Source organism: Cannabis sativa, chromosome 9 (assembly GCF_029168945.1).
Source record: "Cannabis sativa cultivar Pink pepper isolate KNU-18-1 chromosome 9, ASM2916894v1, whole genome shotgun sequence".
Classification (NCBI taxonomy): Eukaryota; Viridiplantae; Streptophyta; class Magnoliopsida; order Rosales; family Cannabaceae; genus Cannabis; species Cannabis sativa.
The window spans coordinates 59576816-59596532 of NC_083609.1; the positions used below are offsets into that span (position 1 = coordinate 59576816).

Below are 19717 nucleotides of genomic sequence, written 5' to 3' on the forward strand. Positions count from 1 at the left end.
TATAAATAGTAATTTTTCTCCTCAATTTTGACATGTAGTAAATCGTGCTCTTTGAACTTTTTTGACCGTTAAAAATTTTCCCTGAACTATTGAGATTGTTAAAGTTAAAGACTTTTGTCTAATTTCATTCAATTTACTTTTCAGTGATTGTTTATGTACTAAATCATGCTTCTCAGACTTTGATATCTACCAAATCATGCATCTCAAATTTTGATATGTACTAAATCATGCCCCTTGAACTTTCATCCATGTTAGAATTTTTTTACTAAAATTAGACAAAAGTCTTTAAATTTAACAATAACAATAGTTCGGGGGAAATTTTTAATGGCCAAAAAAATTCAGAAGACACGATTTAGTATATGTCAAAGTTCAGGGAAAAATTTACTAATTAGCCTATTTATAATAAGTAAATAGTTGCAAACCTGCTCTCTCAAAACTCAGATTTTTTTTTTTGATTGAATCTCAAAACTCAGATCAAATCCAAACAAAAATGGTTGCAAACCTCTCCCACGCCATCATTATAAAATTTGTGTTACTTCACAACAACACATGCACTTTAAAAAATAATAATAAATAAATAAAAAGAGAGAAAAAACACATGCATGCACCATGAATTAAACCGGTCTTTATTATTATATATATTATGTTTAAGATTAATGGTGGGTTTAACAGAGCACATTTGTCCTTTTTTACTATAAACAAATCCTCAAATTTGAGAGAGAAAGAAAAGTGGTTCTGAATATATATCTTAAATAAATATCTTACACAGTTTTTTCTTATTTTAATACATAATAGATTAATTAAACTAATCCAAAACCTATGACCAAAAGCAAAAGCTCATGAGTACGAAAATTCCAAGTATACTTAGTAATATTTATTAGTACTTGCTTTTTCACAAATATATAATAATATTTAGTCCTTAATTACTTTTTCTGTTTGTAGAAGGGGGACCAATTAAGCTAAGGCCAGCCTGAATTTTCAATTAGTAAGATAATTAGTAACGAGAATGACATTATGATATTTGGTATATTCTTAAATATATATATACAGGTCGTCTTAAACATTTTGGAGGCCCTGTTCCAATCTTAAATTTTAGGCCCCTAATAAAAAAAAATATTTTATTATAATAATTGTTATTTATTTTCATTACAACTTTAAGTAAGTATCAACCTTCTATTTAAAAAAGGTCATTCTTCGCACACTTTTTGAAGCGAATTGATCAACCATCTCTTCATATTTTTAAGTGAATTATTCAAATGATCATCATCACTATTTGTAGTATTATGATTTTGATTTTCCATATTATCATTTTTAAATGACTCATCACTATTATTTTCCACATTAACATTTTCAATAGACACATCACCTCTACTTTCCATATCAACACTTTCATTTTGATTCTCAATACTAACATTTTCATTAGGAACCACATTTTCAAGAATTTCAACATCAACAATGTCATAATTATGATTTTTTAAAGAAACTAATGGTTCTTTTATAATAAATTTATCAAGAGCTCCTTTTTGAGATTGAGTTAACTCCTCAATTTTTTTCTTTTTGTTACGTTTTTCATACCCAAACTCATGTTTTCTAATATTGGGAGGCATAGTAAAAAAAAAAACTAATATAATATTTCAAAGAACAATCAAGAGAGTAATAATTAAATTAGAAGTGAATAAAGGAACAAAAGAACCTGGTATTTGTTGCTATTATAAATTCAATATCGCCAATTGTCCAATATCACAATCACCAAGTGAAAAAAAAAAAAGCAAACCAACCACCAAGTGAAAGCTCCAAACTAAATATATATATATATATTTATATATATATATATATTATAGAGATTAGAGAAAGAGAATATATATAAACAATATATAAACCTTATGTAACATTTATATTATATAATATATATAATATATATATATACCTGGCTTTTTTTTATGAGAATTGATGGCAGCCAAAAATTAAAATTGATTTAAAAATATGAGAAAGGAAGAGAATGATACTGGTTTTCTTAAAAAAAAAGAATGAGAGAAAGAGGAAGAATGAGATAAAAATGGGAATGTTAATTATGTATTTATATAATAATTGTACATAACATTAATATTAACGTTATGCTATGGAAAACTACCAATAACAACCTTTCCTATTCTCAATATTAATTCTTTTTATATTTTCAAAATAATAATAATAATAATAATAATAATAATAATAATAATAATAATAATAATAATAATAATAATCCCCTATTATTTTGGGGCCCTGTGCAACTGCCCAGGTTGCACAGGTTATTAGCCGCCCATGTATATATATATATATGGAAATAGAAATAATTAGGGTGTATATATATTCTTACTGATCTGATCAGTTTTATCATAACATCTTTACATCAGATTATTATTAAGTTTTATTTTAATAAAAAATTAGTTCATACTATTTTAAAAACTATCATTTAACAAAACAGAAATCTAGTTAATAATTTTTACACAATATAATGTCTAAGTTAGTAATTATGCATTTATGTTAGATATAACAGTGAAGTAGTCAGTCCTTTACCTATTAATTAAAAGTTTAACCTAACTATAGTTATGTTATTATATAGAACATTAATATTTGGTAAAATGTATTAGTGGTGCATACTACAAAAAATCTTATTTTAGTCACAATAAAATTTGTGATTAAAGATAAAAAAGTTGTAACTAATTATAAATTATTATTATGATGTTGTGACTAAAAGGTCCGTAGCTAAAAGTATTAGTTATAGAAATTACAATTTATTATGACTAAATATGTTTTTAGTCACAATATTTGTTGTGACTAAAACTAAATTAGTGACAACTTTTAACTAAATATTATGTTTTAGTCAAAAGTAATTTTTGTTGTGACTAAAAGTCACATTTAGTCACAAAAAAATTATGTTGTGATTAAAAAATTGTCACTAAAAGTAACAATTTTTTGTAGTGGCATAGTATCCTCTTTGTTGTCATACTGATATATTATAGCTTTTTAAGAAATATTATTAACTAATCGTAGAGTGTCACTTATAGAAGGTGCTGAAAATACTAGTGATTAATTTATTTAAATCAATTTATATTGGTCTGATATTAAAATGTAGCAATAATAATAACATGTGTTTATTTGTGGTCCTTCACATCTTAATCTTAATGTATATCCCCCATTATCATTTTTCTATTATATAAGTTTTAAACTATTTAATCTATACATTACTTTAAAGTGGTTGCATGCCAATGTAAATTTCTTCGAAAATATATAAAGTCACTATATAATATTTATATATATGTATAATAATGCACTTTAATTACTTTGTCTCTCTCTAGCTAGATCATCTCTCTCTCTCTATATAAGGAGATTCAAATGCCTACCACTTTTATTAATTCTCTCTAAGATATCATATAGCTTTTCTGCAATTGTTTGAGTATATATATAGATATATATTTATATTTATATGTAGTTTCGACCAGCCTCATCAAATCGACCAATAATCCGAAATATCATTATCTCTTAATATATATAACTATATAAATATAATTATTAGTATATATACATATAATTTAGTAGGTTGATTTGTCATACATAATATATATAAGTGTTTGTATTGGTTGTACATGCAGGAATATATATATATATATATAGGTGGATTGAAATGTCAGGTACTTATTATAGTTGTACAACATCAGCATCAGCATCTTCAGGTGATCAAGATTATGTTACTGTGTCTTCCACATCAACACAACGCATACCTAAGCTTCCTCATCTAAATCTACTTAGCACAGGCACGTATATAATTATATATTTATTATTATTAGTACATATGAGTTAATTTTCTTTAAATTCATATTTGCAAATCTTATTAATTTTCTTACATTTAATTTGTTCAATTAAATCATTACATCTATCATGAGACCTATATATATTGTATATTTAAAAAAAAGAAAGATGAAATCTTTGGTGATCTTTGTGTGGCTTCTTCTTCATTCTTCTTCTTCTTTTTCTTAATTAATTAACAGAAAATTGGTCAACGTGCAATTCTCTTTACCATGCGGCATTGAAAGGAGATTGTAAAATGGGTAAAAAAATCTTAGAGGAGCAACAACCTCAAAATCGACATGAAATAGTAAACTCAGCCATTACAAATTCAACTTGGGAAACTGCTCTTCATGTGGCCGCAGGAGCCAACCAAACTGAGTTTGTACAAATGTTGATTAATCATCCAGATATTGATTTGACTTTTCAAGATATAAATGGCAACACTGCTTTTTCTTCAGCCATTGCTGGTGGAGCTATAAAAATCGTTAAGAAATTTCTCACTCTCCACCTAAATAATATTAATAATTATTTCGTAACAACTCGAGATGAGAAAGGCATGTCACCATTATACATTGCTTCATGGTTTGGACAACCTCAAATAGCTTCACTATTGTATCAACATACCATAATTAACAATGTTGATTTGGAAAATGGAGAACAGTTTGGAATATTTTTCAATTGTATACATAACGATATCTACGGTACGTATAATATATATACATTTAACTTATTATTTATATATTTAATTGTGATATTGTTTAATTTATTTCATTTTTTTGCAGACTTAGCCTTGAAAATGATTGAAAGTAGAGGTCATATTGTTCACCAACTCGATACAAACGGTGAAACTGCTTTGCATATTTTGTCTCGAAAGCGACCTATGGAATTTAAATTTAATCCACAAGCTATTGGAACATGGAGTAAGTTAATATATCTATAATATATACTTATAATATAAATACGAAATATTTGATCTCATGTATATTTATTTAATAAATAATATAAGAAAATGTTATTTATATAGGTTGAAAAGAGAACTAAGTTGGTGCTTAGGATTTACCCAATCTCAGGCCACAAATTTTTTATACAATATATTATTTAGTTAAAAAATAATGTTAGATTTGTGAAATAATAAGACTAGTAAAATAATCTAATCCAACTCTAGATACAAAAAGAAAAAGGAATCTTGAGCCCAATTTAAGGCTGGTCTTGCAATTATAAAGTGTATGTTGATATAATATTAAATGCTTTAAAATAAGAAAGAAAATAGAATTGAAAGAAATCAATTTTCGTTTCATTTTTTTGTATGTCTATTAAAACAAAGAGCAATATAATTATGTACCACTATAGTCGATTGTCTTGTAAATAGTTGAAGATATCATCATAGCTATTTAATTTTGTTACGATATTTTTCTCTTTATATATAGATCGAGTTTGGTCAAAAATTTCATTCCAATCAGCACGAAGACGACGTGATGAAATGCCAGCTCTAAGATTGGCAAAAGAAATATGGAAGAGAATTTTGGAAGGACATGAGTACGAGTACTTTGAAATTCGAAGCATAATTAGAAATCCATTCAACTTAGTGATTGAAGCTGCAAAGAATGGAAATTTTGATCTTTTGGTAGTACTTTTCAGCATGTGTCCGGAATTAATTTGGGAAAAAGATGATGAAAACAACACCATATTTCACATTGCAATTTTGAATCGTCATGTGAAAATATTCAAATTAATACATGAAATAAATGTATTGAAAAGTGTTGTACGAATTCAAGAAGATGAAACAACAAACAACAACATATTACACCTTGTTGCCAAAAAACCACAACAAAGTAGATTGGATTCCATGCTTGGAGTAGCATTACAAATGCGACACGAACTCTTGTGGTATCAGGTAATTAATTAATTTACTTTAATTATTATATTATTGAAATTTTTTATAATGCACTCCTTCAAAAAAGATGTACAGAACGATATACTTTTATTTATTTTAGTATCTGAGATAATTGTTTTTTAGTTATTTTATTATTGTTTTTAATTATTCTGTTTTGTTATTTTACAGTTGTTTTATAAAAAGATAATATTTTTGTAAAAAATTACGTGTCACAATAAAATTGTAAAGCTTTGCTCAAAATCCAATATTTTAAAAAAATCCCATTTTTTAATGAGGAAATTAGATAGTATACCTTTTTTAAGTTGTTATGTTTCATTTTTACCCCCCTTTCTATTTTTTTCATTTCTACTCTTTTTTTCAACAACTCTACCAATTATGCTCCTATCATCTAATGGTACTCTGACTCTTCACTCAACTCTAACTTGTGTAGCTTTGAGAGTATGATCGGTGATGGAGTTATAAAAAATGAGCACATTTCAATTGAATTTTAAATAAAGCTATTTTTGGTTAACTCATGAAAAAATCAGTATATTTCAATTTATTCCTTTTTTTAATTATATATTTTCTTCGGGCCTTGGGTAAATGGGCTTTTATATGGTGGGCCTAATATACAAAATTTTACAAATATTTTTGGGAAATTTTCATGGGCCACCTTATTTTGGCAATTATTTTCAAAAATGACGTTATTTTTGTTATGTTAAGTTTCCGTATATGTAGTTGACGTTTTTATGGTAATTTTCTATTTTTTAACGATTTGTATATTGGGCTTGTAATCCCGGTTTTTTCGGCCCAATTTTTTAAAACAGACTCTTTGTATGTGTCACGTCATTTGGTTTTTATTTTAAAAAAAACGTCATTTTTGTAAAAAGTTACTTAATTTAGTATATTCTTACAAAAATCCCAATATTTTTTGGGTTAATTTCACAAATGCACAAAAACAACAAAAAAACAATAAAAATACGGTTTCACGGAATTTTAAACATTTTTACGATTTTTTTTGATTTTATTTACATAAAATACGGTCTTTTATGTTAAAATTTTGTTCATTTGTTGTATGTATGTTATTTTGATGTTATTTTCATATTACTTTTATGTTGTTTTCTTGTTGATTTTATGTTGTTTTCGTGTTATTTTTTGGAAAACCGTAAAAATGTAAAAAAATATTCTTTAAACGTAAAAATATAAATATTTTACAAAAAATGTTTGTGTTTTGTTTATAACGTTTCTATACATAATGATTTATTACTTGTAGTTATATAATATATGATCATGTTACACACTCAAATATCTTTTGATATAGGAGGTGGAAAAGATCTTAGCGCCTTCGCTAAGAAACAAAAGAAACATATTTCATCAAACACCGAAAGATATTTTCATCGAAGAACATACCGAAATGATGAACGATACGGAAAAATGGATGAAGAAAAATTCAAATACTTGTCTAATTGTCGCAACAATTATTCTAACGGTTACATTTCCAACGGCTTTTGATATCCTAGATCAAGGTAGTTATAATAGTATTAAACATACCAAGGGTATTATTACTAATAGTAGTGACCACCATACAATGATCTCTATGACACTTCTAACTATAACAAATGCCATAGCCATGTCATTTTCATCAACAGCCATATTGCTATTCTTGTCCATAATGATATCACGTTTCACTGAGAAAGAGTTGGTTAGGAGATTGCCATGGACATTTGTAGTTGGACTCTCTTTGCTTTTCATCTCTGTCACTTCCATGATGCTCTCATTTTGTTTTTCCTCTTTTTTACACAATGCTTCATTAAGGCTACCAATTATATACTCTTCTCTTCAACTTCTTCCAATAGCTTTGTTTTTCTATCTTATCTTTCCTGTCCTTCGTGATACACTACATTCCACATTCTTTTTCCAAAATGACTTCAAGTCAACAAATCATGTATTACAACATTATCAAAGGTAATAAAGCTTTATTTATTATTAATATTTTGTCATTTTTATTACCTACCTAGCTATAGCAATGATCATCATGATCATCTAGAACATGTAATGGTTTACTATATGTACTTGATTTAAATTTAATCCACAAGCTATTGGAACATGGAGTAAGTTAATATATCTATAATGTATATTTATAGAGTAATGCTAGAGGGCACCAGTGGTACCTAGTACCTTCTTATGTGTCAATATCGCTATTGGTCCAACTAAGTATCGGGTCTGATATAATTTAATATAATAGCTTTTAGGGAGTATTGCTAGTCAATTGCAATGCGACATATCGAGAAGGTGCTAGGCACCACTGGTGCTTAATAGCAATAGTCATACTTATAATATAAATACGAAATATTTGATCTCATGTATATTTATTTAATAAATAATATAAGAAAATGTTATTTATATAGGTTGAAAAGAGAACTAAGTTGGTGCTTAGGATTTACCCAATCTCAGGCCACAAATTTTTTATACAATATATTATTTAGTTAAAAAATAATGTTAGATTTGTGAAATAATAAGACTAGTAAAATAATCTAATCCAACTCTAGATACAAAAAGAAAAAGGAATCTTGAGCCCAATTTAAGGCTGGTCTTGCAATTATAAAGTGTATGTTGATATAATATTAAATGCTTTAAAATAAGAAAGAAAATAGAATTGAAAGAAATCAATTTTCGTTTCATTTTTTTGTATGTCTATTAAAACAAAGAGCAATATAATTATGTACCACTATAGTCGATTGTCTTGTAAATAGTTGAAGATATCATCATAGCTATTTAATTTTGTTACGATATTTTTCTCTTTATATATAGATCGAGTTTGGTCAAAAATTTCATTCCAATCAGCACGAAGACGACGTGATGAAATGCCAGCTCTAAGATTGGCAAAAGAAATATGGAAGAGAATTTTGGAAGGACATGAGTACGAGTACTTTGAAATTCGAAGCATAATTAGAAATCCATTCAACTTAGTGATTGAAGCTGCAAAGAATGGAAATTTTGATCTTTTGGTAGTACTTTTCAGCATGTGTCCGGAATTAATTTGGGAAAAAGATGATGAAAACAACACCATATTTCACATTGCAATTTTGAATCGTCATGTGAAAATATTCAAATTAATACATGAAATAAATGTATTGAAAAGTGTTGTACGAATTCAAGAAGATGAAACAACAAACAACAACATATTACACCTTGTTGCCAAAAAACCACAACAAAGTAGATTGGATTCCATGCTTGGAGTAGCATTACAAATGCGACACGAACTCTTGTGGTATCAGGTAATTAATTAATTTACTTTAATTATAATATTAATATTAAAAATTCTACAATAGTATTTTTATCTATTTTAATATTTGAAATAATTTTTTAGTTAAATTCTATAAATTGGCTTTTTATGGTGGGCCTAATTTATAAAATTTACAAACAATATTTTTTTTTCATACATAATTAAGAAATAATTACATAAGGCACTATTTTTTGTAAAATATTTACATTTTTACGTTCAAAGAATGTTTTTTTTACATTTTTACGGTTTTCCCAAAAATAACACTAAAACAACATAAAATCAACAAGAAAACAACATAAAAGTAACATGAAAATAACATCAAAATAACAACAAAAAACAACAAAAGATAACATACATATAACAAAAAATTAACAACAAATGAACAAAATTTCCACATAAAAAGACCGTATTTTATGTAAATAAAATCAAAAAAATCGTAAAAATGTTTAAAATTCCGTGAAACCGTATTTTTGTTATTTTTTTTTGTAGTTTTTGTACATTTGTGAAATTAATCCAATTATATATATGGGGATTATTTCAAAAATACTGAAAAATTATGAATTCTAATTTTTTTTTTTATATATTTTTATGATTTTCTTTTCTTACAGATATATATTTTTTTAAAAAAACAGATAATTATTTTTTAGTTGTTCTAATACAATTATTTATATGTTTTAATAACATTGATCAAAAAAACAAATTTGTAAAAATATAAATAAAAAATACACTAAAAATGTAAAAAAAATCCGTTTTTAAGTATATTGTGTAAATTTCTTAAGGAATTTTTACACCACATACTGAAATTTCAAACTTTTTATTTATTGTGAAGTAGAATTTTTTTCAAAAATACTGTGTAAGTTTTATACTGCTATTGTGTTAAATTTTCACTATTATTTCACAATTGTTTTTTAGTTGTTCTACTGTTATTTTTAATTGTTCTATTTTGTTGTTTTACAGTTGTTTTATAAAATGACAGTATTTTTGTAAAAAAATCTGTGTGACTGTAAAATTGTACTTTTACCCAAAATTCAGTATTTTTGTAAAAACTCAATTTCTTAATTACATAGATTCTTTGGGCCTTGGATAAATGGGCTCTATATGGTGGGCCTAATGTACAAAATTTTACAAAAATATTTTTTTTCCTGCTTATTGTTTATATGTTTTGGTCCTTGCATGTAGGCACAAAGGTTCCCATGTTTCAAATCTTTTGATTCCCTAATAAGTTCTACTACATATATACTTTAATTAATTAATTAATTGTCAATTTATAAGTGCTTTACGAATGTTTGTGTTTTGTTTATAACGTTTCTATATATATTGATTTAATATTTTTTAATTGATGTGTACATTTTATTTTATTCTAAGTTTATACATATGTAAATACTAATTATTACTTTTATTTATATAATATATGATCATATATTTTTGGCTACATAATAATAATGATTGTGACACACTCAAATATCTTTTGATATAGGAGGTGGAGAAGATCTTAGCGCCTTCGCTAAGAAACAAAAGAAACAGATTTCATCAAACACCGAAAGATATTTTCATTGAAGAACATACCGAAATGATGAATGATACCGAAAAATGGATGAAGAAAAATTCAAATACTTGTCTAATTGTCGCAACAATTATTCTAACGGTTACATTTCCAACGGCTTTCGATATCCTAGATCAAGGTAGTTATAATAGTATTAGACATAGCAAGAGTATTATTACTAATAGTAGTGACCACCATACAATGATCTCTATGACACTTCTAACTATAACAAATGCCATAGCCATGTCATTTTCATCAACAGCCATATTGCTATTCTTGTCCATAATGATATCACGTTTCACTGAGAAAGAGTTGGTTAGGAGATTGCCATGGACATTCGTAGTTGGACTCTCTTTGCTTTTCATCTCTGTCACTTCCATGATGCTCTCATTTTGTTTTTCCTCTTTTTTACACAATGCTTCATTAAGGCTACCAATTATATACTCTTCTCTTCAACTTCTTCCAATAGCTTTGTTTTTCTATCTTATCTTTCCTGTCCTTCGTGATACACTACATTCCACGTTCTTTTTCCAAAATGACTTCAAATCAACAAATCATGTATTACAACATTATCAAAGGTAATAAAGCTTTATTTATTATTAATATTTTGTCATTTTTATTGCCTAGCTAGCTGTAGCAAGAACATGTAATGGTTTACTATGTACTTGATTTAAATATATCTAGTTTGCTTGTTTCATGTCAATGATATCATTTTATCTTGTTTTCACTTTTATAAATATTTATATTACATGGTCTACCTCGGTTCTAGAAAGCGAGTGTAACTTAGTTATGGTTTTATACACAACTTTTTACATATATATTTATTCTGATATTATTTATCAGGCATAATCTAATTATGTTTTTGTTGACATAACTCTTAATATATATTTACACAATTTAATATATTAAAATATATAGAATAGAAACTTTAAAGTATTAACTCTGATACATGCTTCTATCAAGCTAATTACATAGCATATAAAGGCGCAACAACGCTAAGTTCTAACTGAGGGTACACTTTCTTACCAAAATTTTAGTATAAGTGAAGAATTCAAACTCACAGACACAGACAATCTTAATCAAGTGTAGGTAGTCTTAATACAAATCTAGGTACGAATACGATAGGATTAATCCACAATCACATAAAGTATTTAGAAATAATTCAGGCTCATAAACTGGACCAATGATAGAGCTCTTCAACAGCTTTCTAATAGTGTATAAAGAACGTCCAAAACAGATTGGAGTCAAAATTTATGACCAAAACAAGTTTTCATAAAATTTTGGCTTTGCTGAACGTATCGGGTCGCAACTTCCAAGAACAATGCCATGACTCCTAGGTTAGAAACCCAAAAAAACTAAATTTTGAGCTCCAAAAAAGCATCAAACTTAATACCCAACATACAATATCGATCTTAGTCAAATAAAAGTATTATGAAATGGTTTATGAGCCCAGAAAGAGCGTAATGCTCACATAAAATACAATAGTTATTTTCATACTCCAATTAACACAAAAATCAAAACTTTAAACCACTGTATTTATACTAAGACCGGCAAAACGGGTCAGACACGATACTACAGAAATTAAGTTTCTTTTAATCTCTAGAACATGTCTCACCTGATGAATCTTCATAATAGTTCCTTTTGCTAACTGTAATTGAACTGATCCAATGCCAATTATTGAGCATGATCTGTTATCCCAAAACCTCACAGTTCCTCCATTAATTTTCTTGTAATTAAGAAATAATTCTTTATTTGGACAAATGTGAAATGCGCATCTAGAATTAATTAGCCAATTAGTTTTCACAGAACTTTTGGCCACCACCATTACATCAGTACTTTCATATCCATCATCAGAAGCCACATATGCACTTCCATACCTTTTGTGATCTCCTTTCTTAAGTTCTGGACAATCCCTTTTTAGATGTGAAGTCTTATGGCAAATGTAACACCTTTTCTTGTACTTTGACATATATTTTCCTTTGTTCAAGCTTCCATGGTTCTTGTTCTCTCTTTAATCAAATATTCCTCAAGATACCGGTAGGCCATATGCAGAGTTATCCTCCTTTAGTTCTTGTTTCTTCTTCAACTCTTTGGACATCAAAGCAGTCTGTACTTCCTTCGATGGCAAAGAATCTCTTCCAAATATCATCGTATCAACAAAGTGTTCATTTAATAAATGGGGCAAAATAGAGAAAGTTTTTAATAAATTCTCTAAATTTTGAGCTAAAACTCTATTTTACCAAATCTATTGAGAGGCTCTATTTTCAAAGTACTTTTATATAGTGTCGTGATGATACAATTAATTGGGCCAAAACCACCCACTAACACTTAACAATAAGAGGAAATTACACTCTATACCCTTTTTATATAGTCCTCTTTTATTTTTACCCTCTTTTTTAAAGTCTATCATTTTTACTTCTTTTTTTTTAAATATTGTACTAATTTTACCCCTGTCACTTCAAGATACTCTCCATGTAATTCTCTTATATGTGAGGGTATTTTGAGTACAATACATATAAAAAGAGGTATGTTTCAATTAAATATAAAATTAGAGATAAATTTGATTAATTGATTAATAGAAAAGGTATTTTTCAACTTACTCCTAACAATAATTAGTAAAATCTACTTATAAAAAATAATTAAAAAAAAAATCCAATACTTATAGGAAAAATTACAAAGATACTGGAGTTTAGGTTAATTTTTACAAAAATATGTGACGCGAAAATCTTTTCAAAAATACAGTGTTTTTATAAAACACCAGTAGAACACAAAACAGAACAACTCAAAACAACAGTATAACAACTAAAAAACACCTGTAGAACAACAGTGAAAACTTAACACAGTATACTGCAGTATGAAACTTATAAAAAAATATAGTAAAAAAGTAAAAAATACTACCGCCTGACAGTATTTTTATAAAAAAATAACAAAAATTAGTATATCATATAAATTTCTCTACTTATAAGCAAAAGTTGTGTAGTTAACTATCAAAACCACAACTTTGTTTTATATTGCCATGTTAAGCCTGTTATTATGTATTATCTATTCTATATAAAGTGTGCCTATATAACCGAATTCTTGGTTTATGAGAAATTCGTGGGAGACTTTTTATTTATTTTAAAAATAAAATGATTTATTATTAAAAATAAAATAATTTATGAGAAATTCATGGGTCACTTTTATTTATATTAAAAATAAAATAATTTATTATTAAAAATAAAATAGTTTATGAAAAATTCATGGGTCACTTTTTATTTATATATAATAAAATAAATAAAATAAATCCCATTAAATCTAAAAAAAAAAATTGCTGTTGTACATTTATGATTTTTCTCTTCTTCTCTTCTAGAATTACCATTTTCCTATAAAAACACTCATTAAAAGAAAAAGTTATATTTTAGCACATACAGTATAACTAAGAAGTCATAAAATTTATAATTTCGTCTTCTGTTAAATAAAAATAATAGCAACTTGAAGCATTATTATAATTATGCTGCTTTGTACATGCTGCGACAAAAAGGAATGTCAATCTTATTAATTTCTCCATGTTCTAGCTATTAATGCAAACTAGAAAAAGAAAAACATTTACTAAAACCCACCAAAAGTACTTATCATAATTAAACTTGAGGCATTAGATGCAAACAAAAAAAAAACAAATCAGAGAGTACATTACAGCATTTTTTTTGATCACGTGCTCATAAATTAGAAGCACAATTAAATAAATTAGCGAAATAGTGACTAACATCCAAATTTCAGAGTTGATGAAAAATCTGCAACTAAATGAGGTAAAGACTACTACAATATTTACTTTATAAAACTTTTGTTTCAATATCTTACTATTATTAACACCATTTAATTTGGATGTAGAAAAATATTTTTGGATTGAGGCGGCAATAAAAATAATTGATACTGTCCAGAGTTTTTATTACATGTTATGTGACGCATGTCATAAAAAAATAGATTTATACAATCGCAATGAAAAAATTATATGTGACAAGCCATCATGCAGCCAGGAAGGATTTCTTACACCACGGTATATTACAAAAAACATATGATGTTATTGAAATTAAGTTAAAATAATAATAAAAAAAAGATACTAACAATCTTATTATGCATTTTACAGTGCTATAGCATATGTTGAACTTGATGACAATACAAAGAGCCTATCTGCTGTCATATTCGCAGATATTGTGGAAAAAATATTTTCGTGTACTGCTGCCCAACTAATGAAATATACCGCAAATGTGTAATTTTAAAAAAATAAAATAGTTTTACATGCCTTTCATAAGTTGATTTTTTTAATTAAATAAGCTATGCACACCATGTCTAATCATTTTAAATAAAAATACATCACGATTTGTAGGAACACCGCCGCTTTGTCGACACTACCATATTTAATTTATCAATGAAAAAATGGACAATCCAGATATATGCGGACCCGGCTAGAATGAAAAGTGCAAAATACAAAAATTACACTATTGTCTTTATCGAAGCAAATGATGATTGAAATCCACCAACTATCATTAGTTTTCTTATCTACAATTTTTAGACAAATGCTATCTTCAATTATCAACAATTTAGAGATTGATTTTTAATTTTCTTTCTATCTTACACCCATTTAAGTAATGTTTCTTTAAGTATTGGAACATCACCTTTTAATTTATTTTTGGATTAACTTAAGAACATATTTAAATCATCAAGCTTTCTTAAACACTAAGGTGGCGTTTGGTTGGAGGTAATGAAATGGGAAGGAAATAATTTTCATTCTATTCCTTTGTTTGGTTGCATTTCAAAGTATTGGTGGAATGGTTATTCCATTTTAAAAAGAAAGGAACGATCATTCCAATGTAACAAGAAAAAAAAAATTAATGATTTTTTTATAATTCTTTTTTATGCATTTTAAATTTTATTCCATTCTATTCCTATTCCTATTCCCATTTCTATTCCCATTCCTATTCCTATATATTACATTCGGTATTCACTTTTAATTGACAGCATTATAAACTATAATATTTAAATACACATAATAATAATCTCACCTAATAACTAATAATATTTTTTCTTTAATTTTTAATTGTATCATTTTCAAATAACATAAAAAAAAACTAGCATAAAATTTAGTATACGTGCCTCGCACGTAATTTTTGCTAGTATATTATAGTGAGGGAAGATGTTTTCCTTTTACAGTGTGGAACTACTATTATAAATTATATTTTTGGTGTCAGTTTTAAACTTATACTTAGTGTCTGTTCATAAAACTGATACCTGTATTATTGAGACAAAAAGTCCAATTTTTGAGTATCAGTTCTAAACTGATACTAATAAATTTGGGTGTCGATTCTAAACCGACACTTAAAGTATACATATATTTTTTCTCATTTAGTATCATTTTAAAATTGATACTATTGAGTTTTGTTATTGTTTTATAACCGAAACTAAAACTCCCTTTAGTATCAGTTTAAAATCGATACTTAAAAAGATTAAAAAATTAAAATCAACAAAACTTAAAAAAATTAAATTATAATGAAAATATTACAATAATTAATTGGTAATATAAATTAATATTTAATGTTTTATATAAAAAATTAAAGCAAAATTCATTTAATTTTATAAATTTTAATTGAAGCATCTTTACACCAAATTTACAAGCATTATACACTGTAAATATAGGTGTACTCAAGCAAATTTACAAACATTTGTTGCATGGAAGAAGAAAAAAAATAATATTTTAAGATGATATGTATATTTTAGGGTACTTAAAATATTTCTAATATTGAAAATGTTATAAAAAAATGTTTGATGAATATATTTTTGAAAAAATAGTACTATTTAAGATACTCTTAAAGTGCTCTAAAAATAAAATATGTGAGTGCTCTTAGCAATGGACCATATATGGTCTTACTTGCCGCCTTGTGATCTGTTTACGGTTCGGTCAATGAAGTGAGAGGACCGTACGTTTATAATCCTCTGCCATCTTATTCTTATCTATTTATTTATATATATATATTATATACTAGAAGAAAGTTATGTGCAAGGCACGTATACTTAATTTTATGTTAGGTGCTCTATAATTTAATTGAGAAAAATTCAATAAATATATGTGTTTATGTATATTTGTTTTGGGCAAATCAGTAAACATATATTTTCAACAAATCAACCCGATAAACTCAAGAGCCACATATATATATAGCTAAGTATTCAAATACAATTGTAAAATCTAAACTTAAAACAAAATCAAATGGACAATTCATGCTCAACTAAAGCTATATATATACTGTTATGATTACATCAACCCAAATATTCTTACTTGCTATAACCGAATTATAAAAATTAAAAAGTATAATTTGAGATATATAGACTAAAATCATCCAAATAAATAAATAAATTAGTTACACATAGAATTATAAATGATACTTTTTTTTAGAGTGTGTTTGAAGCTTATGTGAAATTTTTTGGATCTCTTCACTACTATTTTTTATCTCTTTTTTTTTTTGTATAAATATATATGTATATAGTAAATTTATATTAAAAAAATAAAAAAATATACGTACATATATTTTAGGGTAAATACTTATTTGGTACTTTGTGTTTTGTTAAAATAGATACTTAGTATCTTATGTTTTGAATAATGATGAATTGGTACCCTCTGTTTATAAAAACTACTCATTTTAGTACCTTCAGTACATTTAAGATTTTAGTATTCCCAAACTACCCTCTTTTTAATATTAATCTGTTTATTTTATTCATTTAATAAAAATAAATAAATTATAAACCATCATACTGATTTTTATACATGGATAAAAAAATTATTAATTGACTTTAACATAAAAAATAATTAAAATATTTATTTAAAAATAAATTTAGTAAAATGTAATTCTAAATTACAAAAATAATTTAATATAATTAAATAAATAAATTTAAAATAAAGGCAATCCACTAATATTATATTGCATTCATCTGCTCTGCTTCTCATTAATCCAGATAATTCCAACTTCAATAATATTGCCAATTCTAGCATATATGTTATAATCAAAAGTAATTAGAACATATATTCAAATAATACCCAAATCCAAGTCGAAGCATTAAATCAAAAGCCAATGATAAAATAAAGTCAAATAATTCATGCATTCGCAATTTTCATCAACTTAAGTTTAACCATTCGAGAACCCTTACATCAAAACAAACTATAGTCCAGAACCCAAATCAAATCCAAATGCCAAAAATCAAACTCAATAAATTCAACAATTCTAAAACTATTCCAAAATCCATATTCTCAAATCAATCTAACAACAAAACTCGGCTTCTCTGTCCACCTTCGTCACCGATGTTGTTAACCCAAAAGTCGGGAACACCAACCTCGCAAGCTAAAGCTACCTTCAACTTGCCATCACAAGGATGACAATCACTCAAACCAAGATCTGACATTGTCGACGGCGATGCCTTGGGCTTGAGAAGAGGAATAATCGAGAAAGAATGGAAGAAAAAAAGGAAAATAGTCTTATAGAATTTATTTATTGAAATTACTTTATATTCTGGAATTAATATATGATAATTAATAAATTACTTTTCTATTAAATAGATATAATAATCAGATTAATATTAAAATGAGGGTAGTTTAGGAATACTAAAATCTTAAATGCACTGGGGGTACTAAAATGAGTAGTTTTTATAAATAGAGGGTACTAATTCATCATTACTCAAAACATAAGGTACTAAGTATGTATTTTAACAAAACACAGGGTACCAAATAAGTATTTACCCTATATTTTATTGTTGTTAATTAAATTCAAAATAGTATAGTAATAGAGAAAATTTAGAAATTAGATTTTTATTATGAATTTTTATTTATTTAAAATAATCAACTTTAATAAAAAAAATTAAAAAAAATGAGAGATATACCTAAAAGATTAGGTATATATATTTTTTAGTTTTAATTAAATTCAAAATAGGATAGTAAATTTATGGTTTAAATAATATCACATGAGAACAATATATAATATTTATTGTATATATATATAAATAATATCAATTCAAATATCAAATATCAACTTTTTTATTATGAATTTTTATTTATTTAAAATAATTAACTTTAATAAAAAAAATTAAAAAAATGAGAGATATACCTAAAAGATTAGGTATATATATTTTGTTGGTTTTAATTAAATTCAAAATAGGATAGTAAATTTATGGTTTAAATAATATCACATGAGAACAATATATAATATTTATTGTATATATATATAAATAATATCAATTCAAATATCAAATATCAAATTAAATGTGATTTGTTTTATTTTTATTTTATTATTTTATTATATATAAATACTATTTTATTATTTTATTAAATATAAATAAAAAGTCACACCCATGAATTTCTCATAAACTAAGAATTCAGTTATATAGGCATACTTTATATAAAATAGATATATATTTATACTTAAATGGTTTTTTTTGTTTTGTTCTATACATAAAATAAAATGAATATCACGTGGTATGGCTGGCTGTTTAGACCACTCTTGATTTACACATGTAGTGTTGTTGTTTTCCTTTAAGGTTCTATGGTTTTTTTTTTGTTATAATTATTTGAGTTATTAATAGGATTAAATTTAAGATTATTCTATAAGCCTATTCATTAATATCGAAATATTTTAGTTCTAAGCAAAATCTATGTCAGTTACTGTTTTTTTTTCTTTTTTTCCTTAGGACAGGTTGTATACACATTGAATTTGTTTTTAGTAGTTCAATAATTTTAGTTTATTATTACTGTAGTCAGGGGCGGAGGCACCTTAGGAGTAGAGGAGGCCCCCCTAAACATTTCTAAGTGTATGTATATGCTTACCTTTACATTATACAAAAATAAAATAATGTGAAGATATATATATATATCTTTATATATTAAAAGTGCTTATCTAACGACATTTCTTGGTTTCTTGATTTAACAGAATATACCTTAAAAATAAAAGAATATTCTATTAAATTTAACTATGTTAATAGATTTGATCTCCCGTTAACAAATAAACTCAATAATTAAACCCAAAAAATTAAACATTCTTTTTTTAAATTAAAAAAAAATCATCTTGAGATGTCTATTAGTTTAAATAATTAATATTATTTAATTACTCATTTCAATTAATCCGTAAACGAATCTCTCATCACTCAGCCCTCTCTCACTCACTTTCCAATTCTA

The 19717-nt window shown here is 25.9% G+C and overlaps 2 protein-coding genes across 2 annotated transcripts; one reads left to right on the forward strand and one right to left on the reverse strand.

The window, feature by feature from the left end:
- Positions 1–1187: 1187 nt before the first annotated feature.
- Positions 1188–1607, reverse strand: LOC133031545 (uncharacterized). The gene has a single exon (XM_061105073.1). It carries the CDS (start codon positions 1605–1607, stop codon positions 1188–1190), a length of 420 nt encoding a protein of 139 aa, XP_060961056.1.
- A 2424-nt stretch (positions 1608–4031) lies between these two features.
- On the forward strand, positions 4032–7670 carry LOC115724008 (uncharacterized). Its single transcript, XM_030653465.2, has 4 exons — positions 4032–4529; positions 4611–4748; positions 5256–5722; positions 7023–7670. Exons 1-4 carry the CDS (start codon positions 4085–4087, stop codon positions 7668–7670), a joined length of 1698 nt encoding a protein of 565 aa, XP_030509325.2. The 5' UTR covers positions 4032–4084.
- Positions 7671–19717: the final 12047 nt, after the last annotated feature.